Source organism: Perognathus longimembris, chromosome 1 (genome assembly GCF_023159225.1).
Source record: "Perognathus longimembris pacificus isolate PPM17 chromosome 1, ASM2315922v1, whole genome shotgun sequence".
NCBI classification, from domain to species: Eukaryota; Metazoa; Chordata; class Mammalia; order Rodentia; family Heteromyidae; genus Perognathus; species Perognathus longimembris.
The window spans coordinates 135,791,722-135,810,047 of record NC_063161.1 but is presented as its reverse complement, the minus strand read 5'-3'; the positions used below and the strand labels follow the sequence as shown (position 1 = coordinate 135,810,047).

Sequence of the window (18,326 nt, the reverse complement as noted above, 5' to 3'; positions counted from 1 at the left end):
CTGCAACCATAACCATCACAGGCTCTTACTACTGTTTATACTTCCTGACCTCAACCCCCTCCTTGTATCTCTGTAGTTGTCCAGTTTCTTAAGATTAGGGCCATCTTATTCTTTTTATAGTCTCAATGAAAGTATATCCTCAACAAAATGTCTCCACAGCTAACAAAATGCCTGGCAGCAAGAAACTCAATGGAAATGTTGTGAGCTATACTGAAATAACACTAGCCCTCTCTCTATGATGGAACCAATGTCTCTTGATTTCAGTCTCAAACCATTGCAACCATGAAAGCAGCTTTTAATATAATAGTAAGGGAATATCTATACCATAGAGTGGAGAGGATAGCATTCTCTTTCAGGATTCTTGCAACTGCAATGTGTAGAGGTGGCCTTTAAGAGCATTGCTCTTACAGAACTGTGAGAGAGGTGAGATGCATGCATGCTTGTGGATTCTCATCCCATGCTATGTGTGAAGACATTTCACTTCTGTGCAATATTCAAGGAGTTATTGGAAGTATTGATAGTAATGATCATGGATGGCATCATATTGCCTGTTAATGGAAGCCTGTAAATCACATGTGCACAGTCTCATCCAGCTGTTTCATTCTAAGTCATGTTACTGCATTCATATTTCATAATCACTTCCTAATGAAGGCATTGCTAGCTTACTTCACAGATGAAAGATGTGAACCAATAAGTTTAATAAAGTTTCCAAGTGCTTCCCAGCCTTAAAGTTTCATGCTATTTCTAAATATTGTAAAACTCAATTTTGAACATTTTAAGGTTTGTGAAACTTAAAATAGCAACAAAAACAAAATTCTCCATTACCCCCCCCCCAAAGTTCAAAACAAGAACAAAATAATGCAATAAAAAAATCAAGCAAGAAACAACAAAACAAAATTAAAAAAAATTAAGACCACACCTTCGCAACTCTACAAGCAGTCTGTTTTGGTCAGCAGTTGCCCTTCTTCTAAGGTCCAGTAAGTCATTAGCTCGTCTGAACTTTTCTGGACTTTGAGTTTCAGTTGAATGTGAAGCTGTGGGGGTGGCAAATGCCACACAAACAGCAGCAGGTGGCTTTGCTCGATAGCAGGCAGACTGTTGCTTCTCCTTCATGCCTGCCCAGGCTGCTGTTCACGTGAACTGATGCTTGCCCAGCATGACCAGGAATAGCTAGGTCTGTCAACCTAAGGCATATCTTTCTGATTAATGCAGGTTTAAAGTCCAAGATTATAAACTGCTAATATAGGATAGGAAAAGGGTTAATCTATGCTGTCCGTTGTCACCAGAATGTAAGCAAGACTGTGTTAGACCATTGAGAGACTCTCCATGTACTTGTTCTTTGCTTCCAGGTAGACAAGTTACTTGCCCTGTGAACCAGAGTTCATTTGTGCATAAAATAGGAGTAATACTAAACCTTGCCTCAGAGTGTTGTTGGAACAGATGATAATGTATGGAAAGAGCCACACGTATCATAGAGTCCCCAAAAAATAAAAGAGAGGGCTGGGAATATGGCCTAGTGGCAAGAGTGTTTGCCTCATATACATGAAGCCCTGGGTTCGATTCCCCAGCACCACATATATAGAAAATGGCCAGAAGTGGCGCTGTGGCTCAAGAGGCAGAGTGCTAGCCTTGAGCAAGAAGAAGCCAGGGACAGTCAGTGCTCAGGCCCTGAGTCCAAGGCCCAGGACTGGCAAATAAATAAATATATAAATAAATAAATATATAAATGAATGAATGAATGAATGAATGAATGAATAAATAAATAAATAAAAGAGAGCTCTTAATATTATTGTCATTGTTATAGCAAGGATAATGAGAGCTCACAACATCTGTCACCAGGTGGCAGGTCTGAGCTGCAGTTCTAACCGTCCCAACATTGTCTCCAACCTTAGACCTTCGTTATACTTGCTCTTCCTTGTTTTATCACCACTCACCACTTCTTCCATTCAGTTCTAACAAAAATCATGCTGGATGAAATCTTAGATCTTCTGATCAAGTCACTTTGTGGAATCAAGTACTGCATGCTTGTCTGAGTACCACGTGGAGATGAGAGAATTGGAAAATGTACCTATTGTGAGGATACAAATGAAGTCAATGGACTGATGGTAACTTTACCTGGGCTAGACGTGTCTGAGATAGACCTTGGCCAAAACTTCCCAGGCCTAATGAACATCAAGTTTGTGTTTTAAACATAAAATTGTACTTCCTTCAACAATGACATTCACTGTCTAGCCTAGAACTTTTAGAAGCCATCAGAGTTTTACTTTTAATTCAGAAAATGTGTTCACTGTGTTTCTACTTTTATTGAAGTAAAGTTCAATTTTCCCAACAATAGATTCCAAAGTTAGTATTCAGGCAGTCTGGTTTTTATACAACCAGTATTTGTATTTGACAGGTATTTTTTTGTCTTGTTGCCCATTTTATGTAAAAGGAATATGCTCCAGAGATTTGTATTTTTCTACAATTATGGTCATTCTATTGCTTTTAGAGTTCTCCCTCTTAGCTCATTCACAGTTTCTCTCAGGAAGAAATATTCTTATTTGCATTCTCTAGAATTAGTTTGGAGTTTTATCAGAGACAAAAATATGTATAATGAAAACATAGTTGGTGCTATATTTGGGGGTACTGGTGGCTTAATCACTTTGTGTTTAATTCTAGTTTTTAGCAACTTTGAAGACAAGAATATAAAGGCTGAAGTAGAATGACAAAAGTGCAACAGTAGCTTCTGGCATAAAATACATTGAAGACTGGGGAGGATAGGGAAAACATGATTCTTCAAAATAAGATGCTAGGACTTGATTTTCTACCCCTCCCCCCAAAAAGTATGTATTCTTTGCATTTATTTCATCAAAAGAACATTCAATTTTAGCTACAGATTACAGAATAAATTGGTGGAACTGACCACTAATGAAGCATTGAAGATAAATAATGAAAATAAAGTGTTGCTTGCCTAATTTGGAAAGATTCTTGGATGCATATTGTATACAGGCATTTTATAAACTGAATGCACCTCTGAAGAGTCCCCGATCAAGGAGAAAATCAAGGTTCAGAGCAAAATAAACAAAAGCTAAAATAAATAAATAAAAGCTAAAGTAAACACAACACCTTGACCAAGGTCATGTGTTTATTGACTACAAAAGCTAAGCTAACATTCTTCTCAGAATCCCTTGATGGACATTGGAACTCAGTTTTTTGCTAGCTAGGGGAGAATTTCATAATCCAGTGTGTTTAAATTTACTCACCTGTAAAACAGACCTGCAAGTTCTGAATTAGGAACTGCATAATCTAAAAAATGTCCTTTATAGCTTTAACATTCTATCAGGCATAATGCATGTAAGAGTTGGTTGCCTATTAGCCAATCAGAGATATTGAATGAACACCTCCCTATTGGCTAGCCTAAGATAAAGAGGGAAGGGCAAAAGTTAAAAAGACTTGGGTGAGACCTCTATAAAAACCATGTGTTCCCAGAGATCCATCCATTTAGCAGCTGCCACTTCATTGACAGCTTCTAATACCTAAGAGGACTCTGCCCTCCCAGACTGTAAGTAAAGCAAGTTCCCAGGCAGCTTCAGTGAAGGGTAATGATAGTGTTAAGCCTGGGCAGGGGAAAGTTTGTTTGCCTTTGCTTTCAGTGAAAAATTGGTATCTGCTAAGCAGACTCTCACACCTTTCCTGAAGATGACAAAATACTCTGGCTTGATTGTCGCTTCCTATTTACCTGTATGAAACAGTCTTTGGTTTGAGAAAAATAATCTGGCTCTGTGTGTGTGTGTGTGTGTATGTGTGTGTGTGTGTGTGTGTGTGTGTGTATGAGAGAGAGAGGGAGAGAGAGATCACATGTATTTTCTGAGTCTTTAATTTTATTTTGGTTTGGTTTTTGTTTTAGTTTTTGAGACAGGGTCTCATTTCATATCTCAAGTGGGCCTTGAATTGCTAAGTAGCTCAGGCTGGCCTCAAATTGGTCCTCCTTTCTCAGCATTCTGATTTCTAGGATTACAGGTAGGTGCCCAAATAACTCATATAATTTAGAAAGGATACTGGATGTAAGCTTGCTGGGCCTCAGTTTATTCATTCCTAAAGTAGACTTTGAGGTCACTTAACAGCTCTATTTTTACTACTCATGTAACTTTGTCCTAATTTGTGTATGTATATTACCTGTCATATATACAGGTATATATCACATATGTATCTCTATCTATCTATCTGTCTATCTATCTATCTATCTATCTATCTATCTATCATCCATCATCTCTATAGATATATATGTGCTCGCTAAGAAATCTAGAATGAATGAAGTGAAATATGAGGGTTTCATTATTTTATCCTACCCCACAGAGGTAAGCCAAGACTGATTACTGGTGGCCTATGTAGACTTTCAAACAGTATACAAGTAAGTACTTATTTCTTATTTAAAAATAGGGTGATAGTATGCATTGCATATGTCTCTAAAACTTTGTGGGGCTTTCCCACTTAATAATGTAATGTAAACAACTTTCAACGCACTTTAAAATAGTTGATATGAGACTTTAGTGATCACAGACTTAGGGACATAAAACTTAGTACCTACCAATTTCCTTTCCAGACTGGGCTCCTTTCTCCCAGTAGTGAACATTGGCCTGTGACCCTGTTTTATGATTAACAGAGGGACGGTATTTGTGCTGATGTGGTACAGACCTTTACTCTCTCTGTAAAATTTAACTTCCTGTAAACAGAATGAGTTTGACTTTTCTCTCTGACTGAGTCAGCATATAAAGAAGACAGATCAACAATAGGAACATGAAAGTCTTTAAGTGATTTTTTTAACAAGTTGAAAAAAGAGAAATAGTGCTATTTGCATTTTGTGTTTTTGCTTGTGATGGTTATTTTTACTTTTTTATTAGCATATGTTAATTATACAAAGGAGTTAATATAGTATATTTTGAATTTAATACCTACATTTTGAGTTTTATAAGACATCTTCATGCCTATCCATGCAAATTCAACACATACATTTTGAGTCACTCCAGTGCTCAGGTTCACAGGTACATGTGAGTTACTTATTCATAAGAAAACCAGAGTAAATACTAACTATCACCACCTAGTTCATGGTAAACTAAGACTTTGAGAAGTTACCTAACTTGCTCAAGGTAACAGGTAACAGTTATGAGAGGAAATGCTGGGCTTTGAACCCAGGTCGGTCTGATTTACTAATAGGAAATCTCTATGTGGATGCATTAGATGTTTGCAACTTGTTCATGTCATTAGTACAGTGACTCACAGCTCCAGGTGCTCTCTGGATGTCATCTAAAGGCCAATTTCTTTCACCAACCTCACTCTTTCCTTTGAATAGACAAGATCACCATCACCCCTTATCCTAATTGTGGACCTTATTACTATCAGTTCTTGGGCAGATAATTTAAACTCTCATATTCTTTTCTGATCTGTTAAATGAGAGAAGTGTTTAAATACCTTCTAAGGTTGTTGTAAGGAATAAATTAAATGATGCATGTCAAGCAAGTAGAAATCTTGGAAATAGCTATTTTTTTCTCTTGCTTAATTAAGGAAACATCTTTTTAAAAATTGTTTTTGATCTTTGTGCAAATGAATGCATTGAGAATGAAAATGTGTACTTTGGTTTGAAGTCACTACCCTCAGGCTGGATTTTGTCAGGATGAAAATAGAAATTCCATGTCCAAAGTTAAAGGTCCCTGACTGTAATATTAAAAGTTAATTTATCAACAGGGCAAATCCCATCTGCCAGTGCCTGGGATGTAACAGAGCCTTGAAAAAGTATCTTCTCTAGAAACTGAGTTTTACTAGTTTTTCCTTGTACTCCTGTGAAAGCATTATGGTTCCATTCCTTTGGGTTAAAACATAAACTCTGTTGAAATGGAGAGTAACAAGTAGGAGGTCATTAGTTTTACCTTCTCAAAAATTATTCAGTAGACATTGACTCTTTCTAACAAGGACAAGGTATTGGAAGCCTGCCCTGAAGAGATGCAGAAAGTGTGAAGAAGTGGTTTTGTCATAAAAGACAGGACTGAGTGGAGATTACTGTCTCATGCCATCTTGGAAACTTGGAGCACTGCTAAAGAATCTTCTTGCATAGAGGTTTTTAAGCCACAGTCTTTCCTTGCTAAAGCAACAAAGCTGAAAGTCACTGCAACCAAGATGATCATATATTAGCTTCCTCAATGGCCAGAGGAATCTCCAGCTCAGAAGCATTTAGTAAAAATCCTTCCTGGTCTTAATCAAGTCTCACTCAGAGGGTTGAGTGCAGGAACCTTGTAGCTCACTCTGTCTAGTCCACAGGAAAAGAGGTTAACTTGAAGGCTATGTATTGGTTTCCCACTCAAACATGTCTCCTGGAAAATAATCTGCTGGAAGTGCAGGCTAAAACAAAGTGGGGGATAGCTACAGAGGCTAGAGGCCCTCACTGTCCTATTCTTTAGCCAGTCAGGGCACCCCTTGGCACCCCAAATCCACAAAACAGAGAGCTGGTCCATGGTTGAAATTCTCTTCCTTTGTCAGATTTTAGTGGTCTTAGTGATCTTAGTGATCTCCAAAATGCCCTCGAAAGTGTTCTGTTTAGCATCACTGTGAACACTGGTCATCTGGCCTTTATCCATTGTGACTACTTGCGACTACTTAAGGAAAGGCAAAACAACAGAATCCATTTGTGTATCCATCTATGAAAATGAGCAGAAACATCACGGTCATGAATCCATCCCAGCCACCAACATTTTGGTGCATGACTGACTCTCTTGCATTCTGTTCCAGACCTGTCACCATGGCTCACCGATTTCCCGCCCTCACCCCAGACCAAAAGAAGGAGCTCTCAGAAATTGCCCAGCGCATTGTTGCCAATGGAAAGGGCATCTTGGCTGCAGACGAATCTGTAGGTGAGTGTGGGAAACAGGTCATACAACAGCAAACTCTCATGTTTACACTTAGCAGAGGTAATGTGGTAACTGCTAATACTTTTGGAGAACGGAAAGGTTTATGTACTCATGAGTGAAAACAGAAGACTCAGTGAATCCCATATGTCTAGCAGACATATTTCAGAAAACCACAGAGGAGAGACTCCCAGGAGAGAGAGGTCATTGGAATCTAGTCAAGTAGCAAGACCAGGAACTCAGGAACTTGGATGAAGTCATTGAGAACTTAGTTTAAAGCTCCATCAAGGAGTTCAGGAACTTTCTGCACCCTGAACTACAGTTGAATTTACGACTGAGGGAATCCTGTGATGGCACGGCCAGAACTGTGGCAAGCTTTCACAGGCCATCCTGAAATGATATCATCTAGAGTCAAGAGCCTGCATCCTTCCTTCCACTCAAGTTCATGCAGTGAGACTGAAAACCAGATCAGGGAGGGCTGGGGCCTGAGGGCCTTTCATATGCATCTGGATCAAATGGTAGCTTGACCCTGGTCCCTATCTGTGCAGCACATACACTTCCTATCCAGCAAGAAATGTTTGTACCCTAAGAAACAAACTAATAATCAGAAGCTATGAACATTTGAGTAAAAAAAAGAGTCTTTTATTTTCCATCCTGTTGAGAACCTCTCAGTATGGACTAAGGTCCTGGGAAAGCCCTGGCTTGTTTTTTATGCTGCCTTCACCACCCCAACGCTGCCAATTCTTATCCCTTAGGCACCATGGGAAACCGGCTGCAGAGAATCAAGGTTGAAAACACCGAAGAGAACCGCCGGCAGTTCCGAGAAATCCTCTTCACAGTGGACAATTCCGTCAACAAGAGCATTGGGGGAGTGATTCTTTTCCACGAGACCCTCTACCAGAAGGACAGCCAGGGGAAGCTGTTCAGAAACATCCTGAAGGAGAAGGGGATCGTTGTGGGCATCAAGGTGAGATTTTTCCTTCACATTCCCCCCTCCTCTCCAGGCACAGGCAGGCACACTGGCCAGGGTAGGGCCAACACTCAAGATTCTTAGTATCTAATTTCTCACCCTTTTCCATCATCTTCTTAGACTTTTCTTCCAATGTGTTCCTCTTTCTTCTTTTATTTTTGTGTCCATCTTTCCTTCAGGTTTTCTACAAGATACTTAATCTCTTTGCATCTGTACCTCTTCACTTATTAAAATGTGCGCATTTGTATCTACCTCACAAAGTTCTTACAAGAGTGAAGTAAGTTATCAAAACTGTTCTCATCACATATCTGCTCGCTCAAGAGCAGTTACTTTTTTTTAAAGCATGCACTCTTCTTTTAACTGGATCTTTTATTCATCCATGAACTTCCCCAGTGAAAACAAGCACTGACTAAACTTAGAAAGCTCTCATCTGATCTTCAGCACAACCCGTGGAAGTAGAGTTGGTTTTTATCCTTATTTTAGAGATGTAAAAACCCCATGGAAAAATGTGACTTTGTACACAGTCAAGACTATCTAACTCTTGAACTCTTCAGTTCAAGTTCTGCTCCTTTGAGAGTAGAGGTTGCATATGTATTCTCTTTACTTCCTTCCTGTCTGACCACAGTGTCTGGTAGGAGAGAGTGCTTACTGTCAGAATTGACATTCTCATACTGCTTCTTCTAGGAAATAGCCATTATGCTGCATACTGAACTATAACCCTCAGTGATTATAAACGTTGTGGAAGGAGCTCTGTGTGCTTTCCTGATATCTGACATCTGCTAATTACTTAATTATTTGTACCCACAGTTGGACCAAGGAGGTGCTCCCCTTGCAGGAACAAACAAAGAAACCACCATTCAAGGTAAGGAGATTGCCTGCTCTTACGAGTCACCCCCATATATTTAGAAATGAAGGCTAGTAAAAAATGAGAACAAGTTTTAAAAAATTACAAAGATTTCAGTGGTTTGAGAGCCACTCACATGTAGTTCTCAGTCCTAGCTTTTCTACATAAAATGATGGTATGACACTGAGCCACTCATCTTAAAATGGCTTAACAACATCTACTTTGCAGAATTGTGGGATTATACACAATGTACATAAACTGTGTATCATAGTACCTCTCAGAGAAGATACTTAGTTCTGGGAATGATTCTAAAAGAAAAATCCAGCAGCAGTAGAGAGGAATGCCTACCAAACTTTGGGATCCAATATTTGAAACTGAATTCTTGTTCCATCACATGCCAAATAATTTTGCAAAGTACTTTGCTGAACAGGTAGACAATAATGGCCCCGATATTGGTTTAGCTAAGCAGAATTTGAATTCCAGTGGTCATTCATTAGCTGAACAAACTTTATGGTAAAGTATCTCAATCACTGGGAACCTCATTTTTCATATCTCTAATGAGTACATTATGAATTCCCTCTATTCTACATGTTGAGTATCCATTACATACATCAAAGCATCATCATTAAGTTTTGGGCCCAGTTTTGTGATGGACAATGTTTACTTGCTTAGGTGTTGTTAGTTCTCAAGGTCTGGGACTGAACTCTAAGACAAGACAGAACTTCTTCACTTTATCATAGGCCCCTCCTGAGCCAGATATCGGTGTGTGAGGACATTTTTCTCTCTTCTGTGATCCACAGGGCTTGATGGTCTCTCAGAACGCTGTGCTCAATACAAGAAAGACGGTGTTGACTTTGGAAAGTGGCGTGCTGTGCTGAGGATTGATGACCACTGTCCCTCCAGCCTCGCTATCCAGGAAAATGCCAACGCCCTGGCACGGTATGCCAGCATCTGTCAGCAGGTGAGCGATCTGCTTTTCCCTTGGGCTAACAAACAGCAGACACGAGCTTTTCATAGAACTTTTCCACTTTTATCATAATCATACAAATCTCACCTCTTCCCTCACTAGCATATTCTGGTGCCAGTTTTGTTCTACTGCTTTTGCTATGCTCAATGATATAGGGTGATATTTGGTTTCACAAGCCAAATAGCACCTCACTAAACTGTAGGTGCAAAGCCAATGCCATCAACTGCTCCCCGCTGCCCACATCTTAAGTCTTAGAGATAATCAGGTTTTTGAGGCCCTGATGCTTGTATACACTCCATAATGTCCGGGATTGGATCAAGAGCTAGAAGATAAGATGTTGGATCTAGTTCCAATCCATATAATTACCCAGAGGAAGGCGGCTTAATAGCAAAGCTTCCATCCAATATCTGATGAAGTATTTCTGGGTCAAAGTCAAGCTTGGTTTGCTTCTGTGAATACTATATCAGAGTATGGGAGTTAAATTCATCTGGAAAATTCCAGTTAGACTGTACTCTCTGCTTAAATTCCTTAACTAACTCACACTGTCCTAAAACAGTACCATTAATATGATATTCTGAGGTACCAGGAATACTTTCTAGAGTAAGGTACAGACTTGAAAGAGTTCTATTTTATTTTTCATCCAGTTCCTGAAAACCTTTCCTTTATCCTCGCTGTGCTGCTTGGACTATGCCACAAGTCTCACTAGATATTCCATCAATTTCTTTTCACTATTTTCAGCTCCATAAGGGCTTCATTTTACACCAACTGTTCTGTTGACTCTGCTTCCAAAGAAAGGATGACATTCAGCATGGATTCACTTCTCTTCCTTCCTTCCATTTCCTCTTTTAGAATGGGCTGGTACCTATTGTTGAACCCGAGGTACTTCCTGATGGGAGCCATGACTTGGAACACTGCCAGTATGTCACTGAGAAGGTAGGTCATATGTATAAAAGGCACTAATTCCAGTTGAAAAACTTTTGTTTAAGTATTAACTGTTACTAAGAATGTAAAGGATGCCATATTTCAAATACCCTTTATTTTAGAATTGTGACATAGCATGAAGCTTGTAGGGAGGCACTCATCAACCCTTCTCCTTTGGGGCACATAGTATGTGGTTCTCATGAAAAAGAACTCTCAGTGTGAAGACTTAGCTGGAGAATCTATTTCCCCACAGTGAGACCTTGAGATAGTCATAATATCTCTTTTGGACCTCAGTGTCATTGTGTGGATGCTAAGACAATTCTTTAAATAATGTAGAACACTCACTTGAGTAAGTGTAACTCTAACTTATATTGTTCACATCTAACCTTCTAGTCACAGTAGTTTTGAAAGAGAGTGCTTTTCCTCAGGCACTGTGAGAAAGCATAATATCACCAGTGTTTCATTACTGTACTTGAAAAATTATATAGCTGAAATGGGACAGGAAAGCACTCAAGTCCCTAAAAGGTATGTGCTTTTTTATGACCCTTTAGCTTCTATTAGAGTGAAGAGTAGATGTCTTCAACAAGCTGAATAAGTCTCATTAGAGGGTGACATTGATTAAAGGAGTACAGAGAAAAAATCTCTAGGGGAAGCTAGAGTAAAGGTGGTGGCGAGAGGTCAGCTTATGTTTGGTAGGTTCAGTTTACAAGTACTGACTAGGAGTGGTATAAAGGCTGGTTTGGGGGCTTTACACACACACACACACACACACACACACACACACACAAAAAGAGGGAGAGAGACACACAGAGAGAAACAAAAGAGAAAAGATGAAGGGAGAGGTTGAGCTTGTTCAAAGTACACCGGATGTATCTATGGATTAAACAAAGAAGTTGTGGCCACACAATATATTGGAATTCACTCAGTCTGCATTTTTTTTTTTTTTTTTTTTTTGCCAGTCCTGGGCCTTGGACTCAGGGCCTGAGCACTGTCCCTGGCTTCCTTTTGCTTAAGGCTAGCACTCTGCCACTTGAGCCACAGCGCCACTTCTGGCCGTTTTCCATATATGTGGTACTGGGGAACTGAACCCAGGGCTTCATGTATACGAGGCAAGCTCTCTTGCCACTAGGCCATATTCCCAGCCCTCAGTCTGCATTCTTGATCTAAAACATGTAGTACTGACTCTGAATACACCATTGTGTTCACTTGTCCTTCAGGTTCTGGCTGCCGTCTACAAGGCCCTGAATGACCATCATGTTTACCTAGAAGGCACCCTGCTAAAGCCCAACATGGTGACTGCTGGTCATGCCTGCACCAAGAAGTATACACCAGAGCAAGTGGCCATGGCCACGGTCACAGCTCTCCACCGCACGGTTCCTGCAGCTGTTCCTGGTATAGCCTTGCTCCTCTAACTCTAGGTCTCAGCTCTCATCCTTTGAAAGTTCCATACCGATTTGTGCTTGTGTGGAGTCTGCTTCTGTGCATGATACAAGATACCTGCCATCTCAACAGGCATCCAGTGCTCCTTTTACTCCACGATGCCACATATCCTGAGTGTGTGTCCAAGGACTCACACTCATTTATGTCTTCAGTATTTCACCCCCCCCCCTTATTTATTAAAGCCCTTCTCCCCTTACCCTGCCTAGCCTCAGCAAAGACAAATTGACTTCTATGATGCAGCCCCATGCAAACCAAGTACAGAAAAGAGCGAAACATTACATTTCTTTTAGGCTCCATGTTTGCTTTCTCAGGCAAGGCACATAAGGTGGGACTCATGCAGTGGGAATGGCTTTTCTCCTTCCAGGCATCTGCTTTTTGTCTGGTGGCATGAGTGAAGAGGATGCTACCCTCAACCTTAATGCCATCAACCTTTGCCCTCTGCCCAAGCCCTGGAAACTAAGTTTCTCTTATGGACGGGCCCTGCAGGCCAGTGCACTGGCTGCCTGGAGTGGCAAGGCTGCAAACAAGAAGGCAACGCAGGATGCTTTTATGAAACGGGCTCTGGTAAGTTGCTCTACCCTCTTATCTATGTGGTCAAGCTGTTATGTGGACCACACATTCTTGCATAGAGAAGCATCACTTTCTTTAGGTAAGGAAGGTTTTTTAGAGAAAGCGTCTACTAGACATTTAAAAATGTGTCATGAGAGATGAGTAGCAAGATTGGAGCTACAAAAAAGTTTTGAAATTTTCCATCATGCTAAGCACGTTGGTAACAGTAGGTTGCTGGACAGTTTCAGCAGAGGTGATTCAGAAAGAAGAAGAGGACCAAGGAGTGAACTTGGGATGCCTTATATCAAGAGAAGATGAACATGAAAATAAGCAATTAATAATAGGATGAAACAAAGATTCTGGGAAGAAATAGAAATGAGTTACAATAGTAATGTAACACTGAGAGTTTTTAAAGGATGAGAAAAGGCATTTGTTGGCATTTAGGAACACATCAGCAATACTCAACAAACCAGTTTTAATAAAGGGAAAAAAGAGAAGGCTCCTGTTTAAGAACTTTGTCAGAAAAAGATTCCTAAAGGTGATCAGAAGAAATGAGCACCAAAAAGGGTTTATTCAACTAGAAGCCATTATCTTTTTTTTTTTTTTTTTGGCCAGTCCTGGGCCTTGGACTCAGGGCCTGAGCACTGTCCCTGGCTTCTTCCCGCTCAAGGCTAGCACTCTGCCACTTGAGCCACAGCGCCGCTTCTGGCCATTTTCTGTATATGTGGTGCTGGGGAATTGAACCTAGGGCCTCGTGTATCCGAGGCAGGCACTCTTGCCACTAGGCTATATCCCCAGCCCAGAAACCATTATCTTTAAATACCTTCTGTGAACCAACAATTGAGGTAAACATATCAGACACAGCCATTTCTTTAAGGGAGCTGGGAATTTTAATAAAATAGGATGGAGGTTGGTATGATTAAACTACAGCAAAAGGAGCCTAAGAAGAGAGTATAGTTTAGGGGACAGCGACTCTTGAAGACAAAAGATTTTGAGGATATGGGCTCACATAATACTAAATATTAAGCATGGGTGACACTGTTGGTGGTAGAGACAAAGGTTAGCCAAAGGCAGCAAAGTAGAAAGAGAATGGGGTTGGATGGTAATAAGTTTGGTAGAAATGAAGAGATAAAGCAGTTGATCACTGATTATTCCTTCTGAGAATGATAAAAAAAATGAGACTTCAATCTTGACTATGGAAAAGACAAACATAGGTGTTGAAGGAAATCAGCTAGAAAATTGACCAGACATTATGGTCAGACATAGCCAAGTATCAAGCAAAGAGCAGCTGAAAGGAGAAAAAATTTGTGGTTCTTAGCCTAGTTCCTGAATTTTCCAAACAACTCTCTAAGGCCTTAAGAGAGATCAGATTTAGATTTGAATGGGCACTATCCAGGCAAGTGAGTAAAATGTTAACTGAAGAGAGAAGAGTGGTGAATTTTAGTGATTGCCTCCTCTGGCCCATTGATCATAGAGGAGTACCAGCACAAGATCCAAATCAACCAAAAGTTTGGAGATGGGGATCTACAAGAAAAGGAAACCCCAAGGAGGCTGAAAACCCATTTCTGGGTGCATTAGAAAAGTGTGGGCTGTTTAGAGCTAGTGCTTTTCCTTGGTGATAAGCCATGGGACATGTATGTGATAGCATGTGGCTGACTCACAACATAGAGTAATAATTCTCAGGGTAGGTTGCAAGGGCCATCCACAGAGAAGAAAGGGACTTGAATCTCTCACCTAAGACAATGGTGCTCAAGCTTGAGTGTATACCCTGATCACCTCAAGTGTTTGTGAAAATGCAGGTTGCAGAGTCCCTCACACTGAGTTTCTAACTCAGTCTGGGGTGATGCCACAGATTGGCCATTTCTAACAAGTTCCTAAGTAATGCTTATAGCTCAGGAGACTCTTTGAGAACTACTGATGGAAGTTATCGAAGTCATAGAGCATCTTGAAGAGAAGAGACAAACGCCACAGTGACTGGAAGAAATATACCATGGAGTGGCATTTGGCTATCACTATAAAATCTACATAATTCCAAGTTTACCTTTCATAAGAATGTAGGTGGAGATTCAAATGATACTATGTAACAGTTACATAAAAATTACATCTTCTTGTGGACAGATAGAACATGGAAAAGTTTTACATAAGCAGTTTCTTAGAATAGTGCTCAATATTGTATGAGTAGAAAATTTCTCAATTTTATTTTCTAATAATGTTGCAATATGGTTTGGGATGAAAAAGCAGTTTTCCCAGTAACAGACACAAATAGCAGGCTTGCCAAAGAAATGATAGAAAAATTTGGATAAAAAAATAAAGGTAACATTCTGGAAGGAAGGGGTTCCTGCAATGTGATGAGGGGAGAGAAAAATGAAAGTGTAGGTCATTTCAAATGTGAATTAGAGAGGTTCAAGTCTGGGTTGCATTTCCTTAACTCCATGTCCTCTCTTGTGCTTGTTTTGTAGGCCAACTGCCAGGCAGCCCAAGGACAGTACGTCCACACAGGCTCTTCCGGTGCAGCTGCTACCCAGTCACTTTTCACTGCCTCCTATACTTACTAGGCCCTGATGCCCACCAGCTCAGCTCCAGCTCTTCTAGAGTCTTGGTGGGAGGCCAAAAGGGAGTAGCCTTTCAATCACCCCTGGGAAGTAGACAAAGATCAAACTTAAACACAGTAGAAACCTCAAATCAGTGACTGACACATGAGTAGGTATGTCTAGCTTCTGACAAAATTTCACACAAAAGTTTCCTTGCATTTCTCCATGCTTCAAAGTATTCACCCAAGGAAAGGAAACAACTTCTTTGTCCAAATAATCATTGCTGAGTTAAATGTACAAAAAAAGCCAAGGATGGAGAAGTACATCATATGAAAGTCATGGCATTGGCAGATTATGGAGACACCTGCAACTGACAAAGAAATAAAATGTTCTGTACAACAGCCCTAGGACTGGGGTTTCATTTTTCCTTTTTTGTTGATGGACTTAGTGTAAATAATTATTTTTTACTCTATTGGACATGACTGGCATTAACGATTGGGATTCTCAACTTTGGGTCCTCACTGGAAATAAATGGCAGATTCTCGGGCCAAACTTTTTTCCCAGTTAAATCAGAAATTCTATTTATGGGGTCCTTGGAACTGCTAGACTTTTAAGAAATTCTCTTGGTGATTCCAATGAGCAGCCAAGTTTGGAAACATTAGCCTAATTTCAAGTTGGAGAGTATGTGCGAATCACTGTCACTCATGGTATGAAGCCAGCTATCATGCACAATGGTTTCTTGGAACTTGTAGAGGTGGTAAGAGAGTAACCGTGATGATAAGGCTTGGAGCATTCCTCTGTAAGTGCCCAGACCTGGTGAAAAAGGGAATTTTTTCCTCTATACAGTCAAACATGCCATCTAGTTTTGCAACTCACAATGGTCATATAATTATAGTGTATAAACTTAATTTTCTCAACTAAGCTATAGAAAAAGTATGAAAGAACACCATGATTACAAAAAATAATTTAAACATAACTTTGGACAACATAAAAGGAAGGATGAAACTGATAGAAGTGAAAAAGCAGAGGAAAAAAGAGAGTCAGGAATATTACATAAACTTGATAGATTAGTAAGGAAGAGCTAGAGCTATAGCTTGGCTGTAAATTGCCTGTCTAGCAAGCACAAAGCCTTCAAATACCAATACCAATAAATAACAGAAGTGGATATATAGCATTAAAATGCATATTCCCAATTCGATTATAGATGAAGGTATCAAAGGAAAATTCTCTTTCCCTCTCAAAACATGAATTTACTTATTTTCAAAATGTGAGTCATTTCAGATGAATCAATTTATCTCCTTTCCCTAGTGAGACACTAGTAAATCTGACCTCTTTTCTCTCAAACAAGAGAAAGGTCCCAAAATGCTAGGACCATTAATGCTAGAGTTCATTTAGCTCGTCCAATAATTTAATCAGTTCTTCTCCTGCTGTTCTCTATCTTCAGCCTCTCGATTAGCTATCTTCTAAGACATAATGGTCTCATTTTTCTTTAATGTCAATCTACAGCCCTCTTTTTACATTTAAATTTCATTTTGACAAATAATAATTTTGCATATTTATCAGGCACAATGTTAGACAACTTTCTTTATATCCAGACAAGTAATCTCCTTTATTCTTTTGTCAGACCAGAAAAACTGAGAAGAATGAAAAAATAAGTTGACACTTTTCTCAACTAAGACATTCATTTAGCAAGTGTATCTCCCCATTACTGTTCCTTTAAAAATGATTTTTCCACTTGCAAAGGGCCTAATCTTAGAATAAAGAAACATTAGGCATTTAATTTTACAAAAGCATCACACTGTCCTTACTTTTACCAACTGAATGTAATTATGGTAAAATGTGTCTGTGTTGGCAGCTGATCTCCTCTACGGAAACTATTTAACCCTCTGAAAAAGATCCCTCTCAACTTAGAAGCTGTTGTTATAAAAATCCTTTAATGTGTCACTGTGGCTCAAGTGGTAGCGTGCTAACCTTGAGCAAAAAGAAGCTCGGGGACAGTGCCCAGGCCTTGAGTTCAAGCCCCAGGACTGGCAAAAAAAAAAAAAAAATCCTTTAATTACTTCCTAACAGCCATGTCCAAAACTCTTCAGCCCTGTCCTTGCAGCACTATTCCAGGTCACTTTCCTGGAGTCTTCTTTCTCTTCCGATTAACACTAAGTTCATTCTGTCTATAAGCACTCATCAAACCTAACTCCACAAATCCCCTTCGCTTCGGCTGAAGCACAATATCTCAACTACTCCACTGTAAGACTGCTGAGCTTCTTCACATCCAACTCATACTTCTGAGACAAAAATTTTGCATGGAAATTCTTCGGTGGTACTGGGGTTTGAACTTGGAACTTTGCAATTGCCAATCAGGCCCTCTACTACTTTGAATCACATCCCCCAGGCAAGTTGGCTCTTATTTTCTGAACAGATCTCACATTCAAGCCTAGATTGGCCAGGACTACAACCTTCCTATGCGTATATCCCATGTAGTTGGATGACATGAATGGCATCATGCTTAACGTTTTATTGAACCAGATGAGGGTCTTGAGAACTTTTGCCCAGCCATCTTCAAACTATAATCTTGATTTCCATTTCCCAAGTAGCTAGGATTACAGGTATGACCACTGCACCAGGCTGCACATACAACTTCTGAAGCATAATGTACACCTAAGAAAGTTCAACAACTATGGTCCTAAATTGTTTCCCTCCCATTCTTCTACAAATACCCACTGAGTTAAAATAGAGGCAATTTACAATACTTGTGTGTAGTATTTGGAAAGGTACACAAGGGGAGTATTTAAGGTATCAGTGAATCTGTTTCTTAGGCTGGATGCTGGTATATATAATGGTGCATACTGTTTTGTTTTTTGCAAAAGCCCAGACCTACACAATCTCTTTTTTTTTTTTTTTTTTTTTTGCCAGTCCTGGGCCTTGGACTCAGGGCCTGAGCACTGTCGTTGGCTTTCTTTTTGCTCAAGGCTAGCACTCTGCCACTTGAGCCACAGCACCCCTTCTGGCCGTTTTCTGTATACGTGGTGCTGGGGATGGAAGGCAAGCTCTCTTGCCACTAGGCCATGTCCCCAGCCCCCAGACCTACACAAACTAAAGCATACTTAAATATACATCACCACAGAAACTATAGGTAGAAGTCTACTGAGCACAGTAACTTTTTTGCTCTGTGGCCTTCTTTCTTCCTGCTTCATTACTGAGTCATCAAGCAAACTAGAGTTCAACCCTGAAG

At 40.0% G+C, this 18,326-nt stretch overlaps 1 protein-coding gene across 1 annotated transcript; it reads left to right on the top strand.

Annotated features, from left to right (window-relative positions):
* Nucleotides 1–3,385: 3,385 nt before the first annotated feature.
* Aldob (aldolase, fructose-bisphosphate B) lies at nt 3,386–15,475 on the top strand. The gene is made up of 9 exons (XM_048338259.1): nt 3,386–3,541; nt 6,760–6,881; nt 7,631–7,842; nt 8,653–8,707; nt 9,490–9,650; nt 10,506–10,589; nt 11,795–11,969; nt 12,382–12,581; nt 15,026–15,475. Exons 2-9 carry the CDS (start codon nt 6,770–6,772, stop codon nt 15,119–15,121), a joined length of 1,095 nt encoding a protein of 364 aa, XP_048194216.1. The 5' UTR covers nt 3,386–3,541; nt 6,760–6,769; the 3' UTR covers nt 15,122–15,475.
* Nucleotides 15,476–18,326: the final 2,851 nt, after the last annotated feature.

Coding starts and splice junctions, on each gene's coding strand:
- Aldob (XM_048338259.1), top strand. CDS start 6,770: ATGGCTCACCGATTTCCCGCCCTCACCCCAGACCAAAAGAAGGAGCTC. Junction 8,708..9,489: donor CAAAGAAACCACCATTCAAG/GTAAGGAGATTG, acceptor TGTGATCCACAG/GGCTTGATGGTCTCTCAGAA. Junction 11,970..12,381: donor GGTTCCTGCAGCTGTTCCTG/GTATAGCCTTGC, acceptor TTCTCCTTCCAG/GCATCTGCTTTTTGTCTGGT.